At 37.0% G+C, this 19,539-nt stretch overlaps 1 protein-coding gene across 12 annotated transcripts in view; it reads left to right on the top strand.

The window, feature by feature from the left end:
* The window catches only part of ERC1 (ELKS/RAB6-interacting/CAST family member 1), a 305,364-nt gene that overhangs the window by 129,801 nt on the left and 156,024 nt on the right, over positions 1 to 19,539 (top strand). For 9 of the 12 annotated variants that reach the window (XM_069807691.1, XM_069807694.1, XM_069807693.1 and 6 more), the window contains 2 exons: positions 421 to 614; positions 11,076 to 11,087. In XM_069807691.1, the coding sequence (XP_069663792.1) occupies positions 421 to 614; positions 11,076 to 11,087 (206 nt within the window). The remainder of the gene's footprint in view (positions 1 to 420; positions 615 to 11,075; positions 11,088 to 19,539) is intronic. The other 3 variants (XM_069807685.1, XM_069807687.1, XM_069807689.1) reach the window with 1 other exon arrangement.

Genomic DNA, 19,539 nt, shown 5'->3' on the forward strand with positions numbered 1-19,539 from the left:
GTTTTTCTAGATTATCTAGGTTAAAAATACCTTGGATAACTAATTCTACACTGTTTCAGAAGCATATTTTAGGAATTTTTATACCCACTCACACTTACTTTTCTTTTTCTTTCCTTTCAAAGAAGTTTAACTTTTTTCATATTTTTACTTCTTTCTTCTGTTGATTGTTTCAGACCAAAAAAATCACCTAAATTTTTTTAGACTGAATTAAAAATATTAAATTTGTTTCTAAATTTTTCTTTTCCTAGAAAGTATTTTCCCATACTTAAAAGTAGCATATGCACTGTATATTTATTTCTGTGTAGTAATTAATATTGCCGTTTTGAAATAGATATCTAGATAGTGTTTTGCTGTTGTCATAGTATCTGTAAAATACATACATGTGAATGAAGTGTTTTTTCTTGAACCTTTTTCTTACAGGCTCATGAGGCAACACTGGAGGCTAGGGCCAGCCCAGAGCTGAGTGATCGTATGCAGCAGCTGGAAAGGGAGGTAACACGGTATCGGGAAGAATCTAGCAAGGCTCAAGCTGAAGTGGATCGTCTTCTGGAAATCCTGAAAGAGATGGAAAATGAGAAGAATGATAAGGATAAAAAGATAGCAGAACTGGAGAGGTGAGAATGGTATAAAGTTACTAGAGGAGCAAAAGAGCTGGTTAAAGTTAGAGATAACAGTCCGTTTTTCTTGTCTTAGATATGGTGTTTTGGGAAAGTCTTGTTATTGTCTTAGAGTGCCTGTTTTGGGAAAGTGTGTTTATTCTGCCTTCATTCCTATATTTTGGTAGATTGTAAGCAAAAAGGTGTCTTACTGTGTGCTTTCATTACCTGGCTGCTCAAAAACAGGGCTGATACGGATAGAACTAGAAGTGTAGATAGAGCTGTAGGGGAACGGAGATGGTAGGAAAAGTTGCTGATGCTGTGGTGTGTTTGGAGAACAATTTGTTCTTTTGATTTAATAAATTCCTCAGGCATGGTTCTCCAAAAAACAAATAAGAAAAATGACTTTTAAGAGCTTGTGATACTAGTTACTCAGGTTCTTCTGACAAGTGGCATTGAAAGTCTTTGTACTGGTAGGGACACAGGTAAACTTTGGCTTATGTGAAGCCAAATGAACAGATTTGCTTTTGTCTAAATGAAATGTGATTCAGCACTTTTCAGCATTTTTGATCTTTCTGTTGGAGCCAGGGTGCTCAAATATTTTTTTCTAGACTTCAATGTCCCAACCAAAAATTATAATTTATTATGATTCCATGACATTTGTATCACAAGTATAAATAGTAGATCTTGGGAAAGACCTGAAACAGATTCTGTTTTCTGTCATTTTCTTACCTTACAGTGGGCCAAGAGAGAAGTTCCTAAGCAGTAATACCTGTTTGGGTTTTTTTGTTTACTTCACCATTTGCAGTGAAGAATCCCTAACTTGGAACAGCAAAATGGAAATTTTTTTATTCCTATTTTCCTTGTGCCAGAATAGTCTTTCTAATTCTATCTTATCACTATTTAACCGCTCTGCATTTAGTGTCAGGAAGATTAGGGCAATTAAGTAGAGGACATTTCAGGTTCTGCATCATGGCAATGGTTATTGTTCATTGACTTGATGATAGGCAAATTATGAACCCCTCTGAGTGATTTGAAAAACTCTTTTCTAAGAAGTCCATTCTTGTTTGCTTGAAAGTGACAGAGCTCTGAAACAGTTCAACTTGTCATCTGGGTTTCTTCTTTCTTTGTGACTGTAGGCGGCATCGTGTTAGTTTTCTTTAAGTTGTTGTTTTATTTAACCAAAATTCTCTACACCTGTGATGTAAGCTTGAACACCCAGAAGTGAGGATATGTCCTTTTTACCCATCTTCCCTTTTTTTCTAAGTGATATAACTTTCAGCCCATTGATACATGCTGTATTCAGCAGAACATTCAGACAATAAGTTGATAGAATAGATACATTAAGTATAGACATGAAAAAGCTAAATAGCAGTTACAAGTCATGTTTGTCCGTGTGATTTTTTTCAGTCCCTTAGAGGCACCCATCTCGGGCGTGAAGTTTACCACATCACCATCTTAGGGGATGCAAGTTGACTAGGGATCAGGGTATAAGCATCAAACGTCTATTAGAAGTAAGGTATGGGAAAGAAATATGTTCATAGTGCCTTAATCTTTTCTGTGTACAGAAATAATTGCTGTTTAGGAAAAGCAAGTCAGAAATATTCGTTCCTCAGCCTGATTCCTAGAGAAGATTGGAATGGAAGGAAGAGAATTTTCTTATGCACACTTTTAATTCAAGTCTGATTTTTTTATTACATTAGCGTTCAGAAACTCTAATCAAGATTGGAACTTGTGGTGTCAAACCCATAAACACATATAAATGGCCTATAGTCAAAAGAGTTTATAGTTTATAAAGCAAAAATAACAAAGAAGAGAAATGAAGATGCTCCTCCATCTCTTTTACAGATAAAAGCATTGGCACCCAGTCTTCAAAGAGTTAGAAAGGAACTTTGTCTTTGAAAAGACGCAGTTCCAGAGATCTGCAAAGCAATTATTGTTTTTCATGTTACTGTGGTAGATTCTTGTTGTTTCAGTCACAGGCCAAACTCTTGCTATATCAATGAAAGCATAAAACCCCCAAATGACTGGACATCATTCTGTAACAATTTGGTGAATACTTTGACTACTCAGTATTATCCATTCCTTCTTACCACCTAATCTTCGCTCTTATAAAAAAATAGAGCGGTGGTCTTCTTTTTTTAACTTGTCATCTTTTCTACCAGTACTGAGATAACATAGAATATGTCTTCTTCTATTTCTAGTAATTAGAATAAGTATTTCAGCTATGTCAAAAAAAGACTACTTTTGTTATTATGTGATTGCCAGCAGCTCTGTAAATCAAGGGGGGAAAAAAATATCTAAGAATATTCATGTTCTCTAACCACTGTAAGTGGAAATGGAAAAAGTCATCAAGATCTAGAGACCTAAGGTGCATACTGTTAGTGTGGTGAATTAGCAAAGTATCAACATCTGAAATTATTTTTCGTGGAACTGTAATATAATCACAGAACTGGAGAAAAAGGTAGAAGGTTTCAGATACTGTGTAGTGAGGTTTTAACTAGTAATTTCTCTTTTTCTGAATAATTGTTGAAATTGCTATTTGGCCTTAGTTGTTTTCAGCTGCTCACCCAAACCCCTGTTCTCTGAAAGCTTGCTTTCTCCTTGTGAGTTTTTACACAAAGCAGAGATTTTAACATGCCTATTAAATGTATAGGTTGGTCCTGGTTTTATCTACCATGCTTGTTTATAAAGTATTCTTTCATGGCTGAAGTGATATATCCAGGCACACTACATGGATATTTTAGAGCTAGAGTCTTGGTTTCCTGAAAAGAATAGATAATTTTGCCTTGTAAAAGTCCTTCCTAAACTGTGGTCCATGCAGAGTGAGATAGAAATTATCTTGACTTCTAATGCTTCTACAGCTGTTCAAATTCTTCTGCACAAAGAAGAACCCTAGTGCTTGCAGAAGCATTTGTCAGCAAGCAAAAAAGTGAATATTTCTGTGCCTATCAGGAACTGTTATTATTCCATGTAGAGCAAGATGAGAAGAAATAAGTCATATTCAGAAAATAACTGTACTAAGAAAAATGGGATTTTTCAAAAGAGAGAGTCTCTCCCTGGAGTTTTCCCTTACGCTAGTTATATGTGACAACTAGACCATACGTCATCAGGAGAAGAGAAATAGTAACACGGTTTCATCCATAGAAGAGAAGAAATGAGTCACCTATTAGGGAGGTATGTATAGGGGAACAGAGAAGGAGAAAAGGTAGGAGGAGAGGAAGATGAAATGGAAAGCAGAAAACTGTTTCAATGATGGCAAAGCTGCCTTCAGTTCAAATTAAAATAAAGAGGGAAATGCTTCCACTCTTCAGTAACTGGTGCAATTACTGGGTGGGGAGTGTTGTTTTTCAGCTGTGAATGGGTGGAAAGATATCAAAAAATAATGTGTTAAATATGGTGCATGCTATGCAAAAGTTTGAAAAGTACTCTGGAGTCAACATGAGATTGAAAGCACAACCTCATTAATTTATATTCTCTGTGGGCAGGATTTTGCTTTTTCTCATGGGAAGGTGGGCCATAAGTTCACATTTCTTCCATGGGTGAACAGCCCTATAAGTTTTGTTTCTGTCCCCAAATTGTGGTGGTGTAGAGGGTTTTGTAGCTGTCTGGTTATTCGCTTTCTTTATAACTAACTGTTTGCTTTTTGTATTGCCATTCCATAATCTCCTGTCTCTCTGTAACTTTTCATTTTGTGTTTTGTTTCCTTCCTTGCTTTTTCTTTCCATTTATACTGTCACGTCCTGGTTCCACGAGTTGTTTTGTTTTGTATGTGCGGGGGTTTTTTTGACTATGCCTTTTCTCAGAAAGCACGCCTCCCGCAAATTGCACCCTCCCTACCAGGTGTCGGTCCCTGCACCGCAACACGTAGGGGGGTTTGTGTGGGACTTCCTGGGAAAGTGAGTGCTCTATAAGGCTTCTGTTTCCTACGGGGTGGAATGTCACCGCTGGCTGCCCGGCTGCTGTGCTGCTGCTGTTTGGGTCTGCTGCAATTATGCTTTTTTTCTTAGGTCAAACAGGAACTAGTTATGTCAAGTACAAGCTCTAACAGTTTCTGCGTTCAACTCATGTCACAGTGGTTATGACCACAGTCCAAAGGAGGTTTGCTGCTATTCTCCCTGATTTAAACTCGACAGAAGCTGTTGCTTTTTATACTAATTCTCTTGCTGGGTTTTATCTTTGGTTCTAATTTCCACTATCAATTTTGCCTGAACCAGCTAAAACTCAAGTGGTCTAAAATATGTCATTGATAGAGGTCAGTATTGACTTATTCTTGAGTTTTATTGTGATTATTACCCTGTAATAAGAAAAAGGAAAAAAGAAGAGAAAAGAAAGAAAAATAATGCTAATCATCTGGGACATGGCCATCACAGCCTTCAGATGGGTAGTTTACACACAGAGGCATTTGTGTGTATATATTCTGCAACTAAGAACTGACTTTGTACTTGAGAGGTGGCAGTAAATATATATGTATATGTTGCTTCAGAAGTAAGCACTGAGTGAATATATATAGAAGTCCTGGTTCCAGTTACAGACTTGAAATTTATTTTAATTTGGCATGCTCGCTATATATCATAGGTAGTCCTTGTAAGGACGTAAGGCACTATCATTTTTTTTCTGATGGGAACTTGACTTTGATTTGGGAACAAAGGAGGATAGTACTCAGCTTTGGAATGTCAGCAGTCCCCTTAAGGACAGCTAGAAATGATGGCTATTTTAAGAGAGAGATTTTGGGGCATTTTTCTAAAAAGAATTTAAGGATGCCCTGTTCAAGAAGAAACTTTGAAATATTTGATGTGGAGCAGCCAAAAGGTATACTCCTCATCTTATATATTTCTTCTCAACAGTAAATAAAAATAAAAGTTTAAAAAACATGGGGTGATCTCAAAGGAGTGCTGAAAAATGCAGACAGTAGAAGGAAGTATCTTACTCTGTATATCTTTAAGACAGTGATATGTTTGTGTAGTGGTCTATGAAGGATAGATGGAGAGAGAAATTAACTGCATGTTCCATCAACTTTATGGTTTCCTAGAATAGTGTAAAGGAAACTGTACTATGCCCTAAGCTTAAGTCAACAATTTGAAGTTGAAATACATATTTTCAAACCACTACTTGTATCTTACAATAACTGTCTTTGGTTTTCAAGTTGGTTGTTTCCGTGAATTTTTAAATAATTTTTTTAGAGATTTCCTAAACAAGAACCACATCAGGGCATATAAGTAATTTAAAGTAAAAGGGTCATTGTCAACTTAAAGAACAAAAGGTTTTTTGTAAAGTCATTATCATCACCATTCAAGTTAACCTTGAGAGATGCTATGACTATAATTCTGTGTTATCATAACTCATTAAAGTCCTCAAAAAATAAATTGAACTCTGATTCAGGCATAGGAAGAACTGAAATAATTAAATATTACTTTAAAATACTTTAATCCATTTTGGTACCATAAATCATAAAAGCAAATTGAATATATTTATCTCATGGTATTATTACAAGGCAGAATTTGTTGTTGTTGTGTTTCTCATCCACTTCCCTTAAAAATCCATAGCTTAAGTGAATATAAAGATTCTAAGTTTAATCACTCAAAACTTAGGACATCCCAAAATGAAGATTGCCATGTAATTTTAATTCACCTCTCACGTAAGCCTATGTATCACAGTAAAGTGATACTGTCTTTAACCATAGAAACAAATTTTTTCCACAAGAATGCTGCCTTTGGTGTGTGAATGACATAGCTGAAATTGTCCCCAGAAAATCCTGGGTGAGGCTGACACCTGCCATGGAAAATTTCAGCACAATTTGTTAATATTTGGCAAGCAACTGAGAACAAAGTTTTGTAATGGAAAGAAGTGGTCAGGCCTCTAGTTAGTCCAGCTCCACCTCTGAGCACACAGATCTATTGAATATTAAGATTTTCAGAATTTCCAAGCTGGGAATGAAGAAGTCATTTCTTTCTTCTCAGTCTTGCTTTATCTTCATACAAAATGAACATTACACCTGAAGTCCCACATCATGTTTGACAGAGGAAAAAAATAATATATTTTCTATCAACATAACTGCTCTAAACAGATAAGAATGTAAGATGCAGGCACCTTTACTTCACAGGTATTTAACTTCAGACATTTGAAAGCATGCCGATTTTCAGAAGGCAAGTGTCTGCCCTCTGAAAGTCAACCTTTGTTGAAGTGTCTTAAGATCAACACTCAAACTCACTATCGCTTTTGAAACCTACTTCTAAGAAAAGAAAAGAGAGAGAAAGACACTGCCAGTAATTGCAGATCCATCTGTAGAAAGCACCAGATAAAAAAGCCATCATAGTGCTTTTATGGTGACTTCTCAATCCATCCTCACCTTTTTCATATAATGGAATATCCTTTTTCCATTTGTTCTTTATTTCACTGTCTTTTATTTCCCATTCTCTCCCTTTTCCTGTGTTTTGGGAGAAACTGAAACTTTGTGATATTGCAGAAACAGCTGTTCTAAAAAACAAGGTTAAAGAACCTCAGTTCCAGCCCTTGACATGGTGAGAGGTCAGGGCTGGTGCAGGCCTTGGCTGAAGGAGCCTGCTGTGCTATCGCATCGTTGAACCACCTAAGCCTGGGTGTTTGCCCTAGTATTGTTTCCATGTTCAAGCAGGCAGGACTGACACTATCAAACGGCGATTCATCTCTACAGAACTGAGTACAGACCGTCTCCTTTTGTTAAATTCAGCAGTGGGCTGAAAGCTTGGTTTGTCTACTAATCCAAGACTAAGGATCCAATATTGGATCCTCCAAGAATGACCCTACACTAGAGAAACATTTATGAGTAATGAGAAGCACCGATAGTGAACTTTTCTGAAGGCTTCTTTTGCTGCCAAATTTCCTGTAAAGTCCTGTTTGTTTTTATCATTAAATCAAGGTGGTTATCAAGCATTCCCTCTCATGCCTAACTCTATTATCTGTAATTAATATAGGACTTGTCATCTGATGATTTGTACTCTGCCTGCATTGTAGCAATGATGGGTTTTATTTAGTAAATATCTCCTAATCCAACTGCTAGATCGGTAGAGTGCAAGAGCTATGATATAGTTAAAATAATTATAAAACCAGAGGAGAAAGAACATCATGTAAATAATGAGCCTAGTTTGCATATCAGGGTTACATTGGTACCTGCCTTGACTACATCTCTTCAAAGCTGTTTTGTGGCTTTGTTTCAGTCAACATCTTTAAGCGATATGAGGGTATCCATACTCACAAACTAAACTCCTGACATTGTCTTGGAATACAGAAAGAACAAAAGAAAAATCCAATAATCGCCAGTAGGCCAGTGAAACTGCAACATTAGTGCTCCATGGCCATGGTCATGTTTGTGCTCTCAGATCCGTGCATGCATGTGCACAGGGACGCACACACAAATCTCTCTCTCTCCTCTCTCCACTTCCTCCCATGCCTCTAAATATCAACTAAAAAGAAAGGAAAAGACCAGCCATCATTCTTTTTATCAAGAAAAGGTGTCAAAAGTGGTAAACATGAATAGCCTTTCTGCTTTGACTGACACAAGGAAGATCAAGTGCGTATTATTCTCTGTCAGACTGCTTTGAAGGAACAACAAAGTAGTAAATATACACAAACACTCACTGTCAAACAAGTGAAATTCAAAGGTTGACTAGAAATCATTACACAAAATTTTTCCTAAGTACATCTGAGACTAATGTAACAGACTCATTCCACTCCCTATAATATACAAGCATGTGGAAACAATTATAGCTGGAATAATCAACAGCTTTTTAAATATATATATATATATTTCTTAATTAAAATACTACAGTGTTCCCATGTCACCAACTTTTTTGATCTGCACCCAGCAATCAGATTTAAGTTGGCAATATTTTAAAATTAATGAGATGCCATTTTAAAAGAAAACGGATTTCTGCGAGACTACCATTTGGTGTTAAGAATTGTATCGTCTCCCTGTGTGACTGTTGCATCGAAGCAGACAGTTAATGGGGCTGGGCAGAAATGCTGCTACTGGATCTTGTAAGGAATGCTGCGAGTGTGTGTTCTTGGTTGAAGGGAAATAGCGCAAACTAAAAACTATTATTTTGCTCTGTAATGAGCATGTCTCGGTATGTATCTGATCCTGCTTGCTTGGGGCTGCTTCCTGGGGCAGATGCTTGCTCGCTCTTCTGCTCAATTTCACTGATGTAGCCCTGTGTGCTGAGGCTTCACCTCCAGTCTGTAGCAGATCTCCATTGACTTCCTAATAGCTGGCAATTTCAGGTGTCTGCCTTGTTTTCAGTTTGAGTGATAGCATAGTTCCAGATTTTTTCTAATTTTAATGTGCTTTTGGACATCTTCCTCATTTTTGTGTGGATAAATGTTATGATTATTCTAAAAATCCACATTCTTAAAAAATATTTTGAAACCCTGTAAAAAAAAGATCAAAAAGGGGGCTAGCAATTACACAAAATGTATTTTTCTTTGGAAGAAAGAATTTATTCCATAACAAAATGAAGATGTAGCAGTAATTATTTTCCATTCAAATCCTGTGCAGCTGGCTAAATAATACTTCTGTAGCATACAGAAAATTGCAAGTGACCTCAGCATAGCATTTCAGGTACTGTTTTGCCTTCATCTTGTGCCAGCAAAAAAAACCCTTTAATAGCAGTTGAAAGAACAGTATAGTTTATTGAAATTCTACAGGGCTATTCTGAATTCTAGCATGTACTTTTTTTCACTGTTAATTTGAAGAAACAATATCACAACATCATTAAAATAGAACCAGGAACTACAAAGGGTCCTGAAACACAAAATGAGAAGTCTTAAACTTTCATAATCTAAATTCAATAACAGTCATTAAAAAGTCAAGTTTTTTCCCCCCTACCTTATTTATTCCCATATCTAACCAACTTTTTTGTTCCTTTTTGTTAAATTGTTTGACCAGTCATAGGTCTGCAGCTCAGCTTAGAGAGTGTACTCTTGGATTTCAGTCAGATTTGTTAGTTACACGCTTTTCTATATGAATTAACTGAGACTTTTGGAACATTATAACTTCAAGATCCAAAACTGAGATGTGGTATTTGGCATTTTGCAAGTCTTATCTTTCCCAAAATCCCCAAATAACACAGCCTTTACAACAGCTGTCCTTGAAGAACTTGATTTGAAGAATGTTAGTTTAAAAGCCAAGTAAAAGTATCTTTACACTAGTTTATCTGTTACGGACCAACAATACACTTCTCAGCTGTACCTCACCCTGAAACCTCTGCTTGTACAAATTCAGTATCCTACATTGTTGTTTGTAAAATTTATGCCAGAAATAAAGACTTCATTTACATGATTCCATATACCAAGAGTAATAAAGCATATAGTATTTAGCCTATCCTATAGAAATATTTTTCTCCAGACCATATCCTGCCTTTTTAGAGTGAAATTTTGCCATGAGAGAAGTACAACATGTGTTGTAGAAGCCAAATTGCCACTTTGGACAGAAGAACATTTACTTTTTCTCTCTTCTATTGACTGAAAAAGAATGAAGTTTAAAATCAGATGAAAAAGATCTGTATTTATGGCTCCTTGTTGACTTACCTTGCTGTTATCAGTGAAATTGACAGCAGATGCCTATGAAAAGATATTGGAGATATTTGGGGAAAAAAAAAAAAGCAATAATGAACCTATGGGATCTCATGTTATACAGGGAACTCCAGCATTTTGTCTTGGTCAGTGCTGCTGTTGAATGATGTTGGAGAGAACTGTCAAAAATATGCCTGTTTGGTCATTATTGTTTTTAGATTGCACCTTATATGGGAGAATTAAGACAGCAACACTGCAGGAAGAAGAGGCAGATGCTTTTTTTGTTTGTCTTTGGAAGGGTGGCTTCAATGTCAAAATTAAGAAAGATGAACTTTTAGTTTTGACAGGTCTTCAGGTCTTGAAGACTTTACTCCATCATTGGGGTTTTTCTCCATTCTATTTATTCCCTTTTGACAAGTCTGGGTCATCTGCAGGAAAAGTGAAAAAAAAATGTGTCTTGCTCCTGGAGGGAAAATAAGTCCCTAGAAGATGGCATAAAGGAACACATTAGGGTTCATCTAAGACAATCAAACTCCACATTTTCAAAATGTTAGAATTCTGGAAGAAGGATACTTGCTAGTGATGTGCTGTAAATCTAGAGTTTGCTACAGTTGGATTATTTCCCTTTTCCAAGAACTGTTATGTATTGGAGACTATTTTCTCTACACAAAGTTGCCTCTAAGTGAAATGGTGTAATCTAATGTAAAGGTCTGTTTTCTTGTTTTTCTTTTTTTTTTTTTTTTTTATTAGATGTCTATAAAACATGCAGCTCTGTGTTTGTGAAGGATTGTGTGTCTGTGTGTCATTACCTGATTTAGATCTGCTTGTTTTGTCCTGTATTCTTGATCTGTCTTATCTCTGGACACTGTTTTCACAAACTCTAACTCTTTTTCTTTCGCATCTCCTTCCTGGATTTGCTGCTTCCTTCAGCCTCACCTCAAGGTCAGTATTCACTTTTAATAAGGCTGTTTACAAGACTATTGTCTATTCAGCTAAAATTGAGATCTCACAGAAGATTGCACATCAAATGACATGATCTACAAAATAAAAGATCAGAGATTTGGTTAAGTCTGTGTAGGAGGATGGGTTGGATAAGGTGCACATTTAGAAGAAGCTTGTACTTGAAGGAAAGAATTTATATCAAACTACTGTAAATCAATGTTGTAGTGCACTGGGAAGAAGGGGGAAGTCCTACCAATGAACCCTTTCAAGGAAAAAAACTACAGGAACAGGAAGCTGAAGCAAGACAGTTTTAATATTACTGGTTTTATCTGTTACTTCAAGAAGAAAAAAAGATTGAACATTAGCCATATTCTTTGATACACGCTGTTGAGTGCAAAACTAGTTCATTTAAAATACTAGTCATACATACTCTAACTGTTGGATTTTTATCATTGCGTCTGTGTCTGAAACCTTGCACTGATATTGCAGAACTAGTTTTGGCGCAGTTTGAGTGTTTTGTACTGTCAGAAAGAACCAAGGGCAGAGGGTTAAAGGTAAGTAAATTAGCAAGAGGATAAATTTGTTGAAAGCATAAAGTGATAAACTACTGAAAAGACCCTACCAAGAGAGACAGCATGTTTTGAAGTCTTTCAGCCATGGATCTGGGGTTTTTTTGTATTTTGAAAGCAGTTGCTAAACATAGATTTGGGGATTTCAGTAGAGTAGCTAGGAGTAAATGTCTATGGCCTATGCAGTACAAGTCAGAGTACGTTATCTAATGACCCCCAGTTGCCTTTGAAAGGCTCTGAAACCATTTTGGATTCTAGTCTTTGCTGATAAAGTCTGTTTGGTAGAAAGTGTCCATGACTCCTGACAAAGGAATGATTATAATTGTTTCAGGCAGTGTCTTTGGCCAGTAAGCTACTACTTAATGACTAAAGTTCTGAGTTATCGACCAACATCCAACTTTTCTATTCTTAATTAACACTGTGAAAAATGTGGTGGCATGTGGAATCTCACGATGCTGTGATGCTGCTGATGCCTTTAAGTTGTGTCAGTGTTCTGACCTTGGTTTGGCACAGATGTTGCACTTGTGGCCTTGGCTATGTATTTTCCTTCCTCCCACAAACTGGATAAAGATTGGAAGTTAATCATGTTGTTGTCCATCAATACCTTCTGTATTCAATGTGTCATACTGGCATAGTTGTAATTGCTGGGGAGAGGAGGGCTGTCCTTGAATGACCCTCTTTCTTCAGATCCCAAAGAACAGAACTGCCAGGAAGTGTTTCTGCCCTGTGAGCATTCTCCTCTGAAATACACATAGTGTCTGGCATGAACAGGAATTCTGCTGGGGAGATTGTATTTGCTGGTCGCCACCATGAGTGGAGTTTGATGTGCTTTGTCTGGCAGATAAAGTCCTAAATGTTATAGAATCCATCTGTCAAAGATACTTCTGCTTCAGTCCATATGGCTATAGGTTTTTATCAATACTTGCACCTATGCTGGAATTTGTCGTGAACAAGAGGGAGAACTATTTCTAGGTTGTGGTTTGGATGTGTTTTTTCTGAGACCTGGCATGATTTCTCTTTCCCCAAACAATGTAACCATAACTTTTATTTCTCTCATTTAAAGTGTATTGTAAAATTTGGCTAGAGAAGTTACGATTGTGGTTTGAGGTGGCCAAGTGTTAGGATCTTTGAAATGTTTTCTGATAAGATGTTAAAGAGATTTTCCATTCTGTCCTCATAGCTTCTTAGTGGGTTTATTGATTTTTATTTTTTTTTTTACTTTTTCCATTTTTTAAAATTGATTGCTATGATGGCTAGTTGCTGAGGTTGTCATATATTTGTTAAAACAAATCAAGAGTGTAAGGGAATAGGTGGAGTAAGTGCTCTTGGAACTACAAAATCCCTGCTGGCCAGAAACACAATGAGAAGATTCTCCTAAGGACAAGCAGGAAAGTTACAGGGGTTGCAGTACCACTCATTTTCTTTCCTATGCATTTCAGTGTTTGCCTGATTACTGTTAACTGCGACATATGAAGAAATAGCTGTTCTGTGAAGTTATATTCTACATTGAAAGCTACTATGGGAGCCATAACTTTATTTTTCTCTTAATCGTGTGAAGCAGTTATTTTTTTCAGACATCAAAGAAAATGTGTCTCCTGGAAAATAACTGAATATGTGAAAAAAATGTGTTAGGTATGCCTGTCTTCTAGAAACAGGAAGAAATACTCTCAATTATATCTGTTCTCATCAAGAACAGCTTTGCTTACTGTAATCAGTGCAAAACCTCTGAATTTTCTGATCTGTCTATTAAGCTTTCATCATCTCTCCTTTTGATAAACTCAGTGAATCAGAACATAGTAGCATAATCTGCATCACTGTTGCTGTTATGACATGTACTGGCTGCTCAGTAGTCTTAAGAGCCTGGAGTGGATGTCATACTGATTCATAGTAAATAAAATAATCTTGGAAGGCGTGGGGATTAAAGCAATTTTCCATAAGGAGTTTTTGCTAAGTATCTGTTGATGACAGCTTTGAATAAAGAACTATCCAATGCTGAGTTCAAGAGTAACAAGCCAAATAACACTATTCTGGTGTCATTACCTGCAGCAGTGCAAAAAAAATAGAAAAATACCATGAAGTCACATGCTACAGTTCTTTTAAGTGGTTCTTATGTATACATGTCACAAAAGTTGAGATGGAAAAAGATAACAAGACTGACAAAACCAGGTGCTGTTGTGAGCAACTGCACACTTTCAAGGAAAGAATGAGCTATATTGATAAAGCGAAAGGAATATTTCTAGCTTCAAATTGGATACTAAACAGCTTAACTGCTTCAATTTTTTCTTTTTTTTGCATCCTGTCTGCTGAATAACGTTGAACATGTTATTTATCAACAATTTATCTTTGTAGCATAGCACTGGAATAGAAAAATAGCTGGAAAGTAGGACAGGAGGCCACCCGCAGGCAGCTTGTCTTTTGGTGTCCTGCTTTCTACTGTCAGGTTTTCTAATAGTCTACATCACATGGTTAATTGTACTGTCTGTCATCTTTGAAGCAAGTAATCTGGATCTTAAGAGAAAGAAGTTTTCTCGATTTTTTTGCTATACCAAAGAGAATATGATGCAATAGGAAGTAATAAAAAAACACTGTAAACCTTATTTCCACATAGCAAAGTGGCTTGGTGATTAGATGAGTGCAGGCTGGTGGCATGAATCCAGATAAAAGTCTGCTATGAGTGTCCATGTAAAATTAAATGTCAGCGTAGCAACTCAAGTGTAGCCTTATAAAATCAAAGTAAAAACAAAAAAGTAAATCTGAGGGGATTATTTCAGTCAATTTTCCAGAGTCCTAAATTTACGTTAAATGGAACATGTCTAACTACCAAAGAAATATTTAAAACATATCATCCTTCTGTAAGAAAATTACAGATAATATTGCATAGAAAGTTAACCAAATACAGGAAACTCAGGATACTATTCAGTAATTGTTAAAAAAAAAAAAAAAGCAGAGTACTTCGTTACAGGCGTATAGGCTATGGTACATGTGGGTTTTCATTGTGATGGAAATACCTTTATACACTGCATTATATACTATATCTCCAGGAAGCTGTGTATCTGAGCACTGAGAAAGCGCCTTGGCAGTCAGGAGAAATTTCACTGGAAGCATGGCTGGCTCTTTAGTTTTTTACCTTCAGAAGACTCAGGTCTTGATTCTGCCACCATGCTGGTCATTAACCACATCAGGAAATGATAAAAATTTCAAGCATGTCAAGTCAGCAATGGTTAGTTTTAGCTCAGCAGAGCCAGATACATTGTGTTCAAAGAAGTTTCCATTTAAATTTCCGTGGTCATCTCTAAAAGATAACAACCTCTAAGAGTTTTTGTCTATTTAATATATGTTTCCTTTAATTCTTCTTAGAGCAAAAATGGCTTTATGGAATTTTTTACACTAAGAAGTACTCTGCTTGTAAGAGTTGTCTGTTCCTTGTGAGTAAGGAGAAGTAAGGCATCTTAGAGATGATAGTGGGGAAAGGAAGAAATGAAGGCATCAGACTTTTTGGCTATGAGGGTTGGGTGGTAATGAGTAGGGCACAAAATAGAACTCTGGTGTTCTTTAAAACAGGTCACCAGCATAGTTTTTTGAGTTTGCTTTAGGTATAGTGGTTATCAGAGCTTTCTTCCTCTGTTTGAAGTGGAATCTGTAGCTTTTCTGTCAAAGCTCCTCTTTTCTTGCCTCATTTCACTGCATCTTAAAGCAAAATTATTCACAGTGGTACATCATCTCAGAATTCTCACTTTTCTGCAGTCTCACATGATCAGATTTTTTTCCTATTACCTGCTGAAATTAATTTAATTACATGAAACACTGATGAATTGGTTTTCTTTTTGTATTATTGCTCTGTTTTCAGTACATGTATCCACAAAGTGTGCAGCTTTCCTATGGGGATTCGAAATGAGGTAGCATTAGAAAGACACGTGACTGGATATGGCACCAGGGAGGATGTTTGTATGTCAACAGTATGCTGTGAATTTTGAAGAGCTCCAAGTCAAGTGCTCTGAGAGATTAGAGGAATCCTTCACAATTTGCTTTTTTCAGATGTAACTAAAAAGATGGCTTTTTACCATACGTTTGAAACATCAAAATACGACATTATTTCTAGAAGACATTTTAAAACATGTCTTTATGTTCATATATCCCAAAGTTAACAAATTACCTAGCATGTCATCATCACAAGATTAAGTGAAATTATCATTCAAACTTCATGCAACATTAAACATTTTGACTAACCCATATGTGTCACATCACATTTAGTCAAAGGAATAAAATCTAAAGGTTATTTTTTCTTCTTTAATGGCTAACTTCTGTGCAAAAATTTATCCCCCCAAATAGCTAGATTTTTACTTCTATTAAATAAAAGCCAGGTAAGTCTATGGACAGACAGTGAATTTATGTGTCTATGGTAAAATAGTCTTGGTGCAAATGTTTCCAAAATTGACAGTACTAAAAGCTTCAACAGACCCTGGATTCAGCAATAATATGGTAGTTATAGAGAACTCAGCTGGGCAGGAGACCTTTTTAAAAGGTTGCTGAAAAGAATGAGGAGCTCAGTAGCTTCTTTTCCTCCTTTTTTACTGATAAGGACTCCTTTCAGATCCCTGAGCATAGTGGCAGAGTCATGGGAGTGAAGCATTACCCACAGAAGTGGAAGATGAAGTTACAGACCATTTAAAGAAATTAGAAATCTGCAGGTTGATGGAATCAGATCAGATACATACAAGGCTGCTGAGGGAGCCAGCTGATGTAACAGCGAGGACTCCTTCAATCATCTTCAAAAGCTCATGGCTGTCAGGACAAGTTCCTCATGACTGACAAACATCACACCCATCTTCAAGAAGGTTGAGAAGGAGGATCCAGGGAATTGCAGGCCAGTCAGTATAACTTCATGCCCTGGGAAGTTTTTGGAGCAGATCCTCCTGAAAGCTATCTCCAAGCACCTGAAGGATGAGAAGGTGATAGGGAACAGCCAGTATGGATTTTCAAGGGCAAATCATGCCTGACCAATCTTCTTTCAGTGATGAGATGACTGGCTCAGAGGGGAATCAGCACTGTTTAATGTCTTTTTAATGATGTGATGATGAAACATAATACACCTTCAAAAATTTCATGGATGATAGCAAGCTGAGGGGAGTGGTTATGGGGAGTATATGCTAGAGGGCAGGGCTTCTATTTAGGGTGACCTTGACAGAGTGGAGAAATGAACTGGCAGAAACCTTATGAAGTGTTATGCTACTGTGAAGAAAGCCAAATGCATACTGGGCTGTATTAGCAGAAGCACAGCTAGCAGGTCAAGAGAAGTGGTGTTTCCCTCTGCTTGGCACTTGTGAGGCTGCACCTGGAATACTATGTCTAGTTTGGGGCTTTCAGGTACAAGAAAGACATTGGGATAATGGAGTGAGTCCAGCAGGCAGGCCGGTGAGATGACTAAGTGCTACAGCACACGACATACAAAGGAGGGGCAGAGAGAACTGGGTATGTTCAAGCCTAGGAAGAGGAGCCTCGTGGGAGATCATGCTGTGGTCTTTCAGCTATCTAATGGAAAGGTCCAGAGAAGACAGAGCCAGACTCTTCTCAGAGGTGTGCAGTAAAAGCTTGAGAGGCAACAGACACCAATTGCAACATGTTCCAATCTAAGTTCTAATGAGATAATCAGCAGAAAATTCACAGTGATGGAGTCAGATACTGAAACAGGTGCCCAGAGAGGCTGAGGAGTCTTCATCACTGGAGATATTCAAAACTCATCTGAACAAAGCTATGAGCAACCTGCTCTAATTTGGCCTTGTTTTGAGCAGGGGATTGAACCAGGTGACCTTCAGAGATCCCTCCAACCAAAATTACTCCAAACTTACTCTGGTAAGTTAATCTGTATTAACTAATAATAGGACAAACTCTAAAATTTTTGTTTAGTTTTGGTAAGAATTTGCTGCATAATATTGACTTTGAAAAACAGATAAAACAATAATTGCCTTGTTATTTCATAGCACTGCAGCTGTAAGAAAAGAAAGAACTAAGGAAAAAGTATGGTGTTGGGATCCACTGCACTTTTATTTCTTGCAAATTTCTACTTGTATTCTCAGTTTTTAAACAATTTTAAAAACTCCCAAGAATTGCTGCTTTCTGGGATAATGCATCACTCTGATACATGTCAGTATGGTATTAATAGGCTTGTTCTTTCATAAATAATATTTTACCCAGAAGTTTTTCTTTCAAGATTTCTAATGTAGCTCATCCTCTGTCCTCTTCTTCCCCATCCCTAAACACAGATACTCTCAAACCTTATTGCTGTGAATAGAATTGGAGAAGATAAAATTGGAAATTATCTCTGTTTCCCATGTTTTTTATATGTTCTCAGTAAGCTTCTCATGCTGGATGAGAGCTTATACTGGGACAGTGACCTTAGATCTGACAGCATAGGGGTTTACTAGTCTGCATCTGTAGTTACCACCAGCTATGCTGTTACGCCTTGTCATTTGGGTTGAAAGAACCTTTTTCCATTTGCAGTATTCACATCCCTTTTTGTCACATCCTTTCTCTTTCTCAGCTTGTGGGCAAATAAAATAGAGCACAGTTGATCCTGCATCTTCGTCTCAGCTGCCTTGTTGAACAGCATTTTTCTGCTGTGAGAGTTTCAGCTGGCTAGGAAGTTACACCTCATGTGTTTAGTGTGCACCTGTAACTAAATTGAAATGCTACCTTTGGTCTTGTGTTCCTTGTGAAGATCAAGTTCCATTTTTGACCTGCACACAAGGTGATTCACTGCCTCAGATGAGGGCATCGGAACCCTTGTACTTCAGATGTGCCTTTTGGTACTTTACTCATCAGCTAAGGGCATTTCTTATTACCACTGCTAAATAGCTAATATGTTTCATTCTAATTCCTGTGAAACCAGCTTTCCTAACTGGCCTGTACATCATCTCTGCAAAAGATTTCTCATCTTTTGGATGAAAAATATGCTAGATAAGCGTAGATATTTATTACAGTCACACAGTTTATAGATTCAATGCACACTGCTATTGCTATCACTCAATTAATTTGAAATCAGTCTTAATCACATTACTGTAAAATGAAAATAAAATCGCTTATCCATAAAATCCCAAGTAGGCTATTACAGATATTGCAAGATAAAAACATGCCTAACATTCTCACGCTAAGATTAAATTGGTAAACTCTTTTTTTTTTTCCCCCATTTTCCTTTCTGTTCTATGGCTGTCTTCCATTTCATTGTCCTGACAGGGTGGTGTAGTCAAGTATTCACTCCCGCATAACATGTTCTTCATTTGCAAACAATAGAAGGCCCCTTTCATGCTGGAGTATGTCAGCTTTTCTAGCCAGTCATCTTCTTGAAGTACCCCAGGTAATTCAGATAGATTTAATCATGCTCTCAGAAACTTCATTTCTGTCTTGTCCAGCAGATAGGCCATTCTTCTTAATTAAAAGAAATGGTTTTTCACTTCCTTGGAGAATAAAATATTTCCAGTTGTCACTTTCTGCTCATGACTGACTAAGCTCTAAGGGGAAAAGTGCCACCTATCCCTTTAGTGACTCAGCATACTCAGTTCAAAGTAAAGTGGTTTTACATGGAAAGTTATTATGTATCTGTTTACAATATTGAACAGATTTGATAGAAATTGGGACCAAGCATGAGGGTAGTTTTGGAGTGACAGTGAGGTTGGAGTGATACAGTTCCAGCATTCTTTCAAGCGTTCTCGAATGAACTTGATCATTACAAGTAACCTATCTTCTTTTTTAAAAAACAAGAGTGAGAAAGAAATAGAAATTTGAGTTGCAAAATACTCTCTATAGATAGACCAGAAGAGCCTCATTTGATCCTAGAAATTACAACTGCCAACAACTGGCAGTTGCCAGGCTGGTGTGCTCAGTGCCAG

Source organism: Haliaeetus albicilla, chromosome 19 (assembly GCF_947461875.1).
Source record: "Haliaeetus albicilla chromosome 19, bHalAlb1.1, whole genome shotgun sequence".
Taxonomy (NCBI): Eukaryota; Metazoa; Chordata; class Aves; order Accipitriformes; family Accipitridae; genus Haliaeetus; species Haliaeetus albicilla.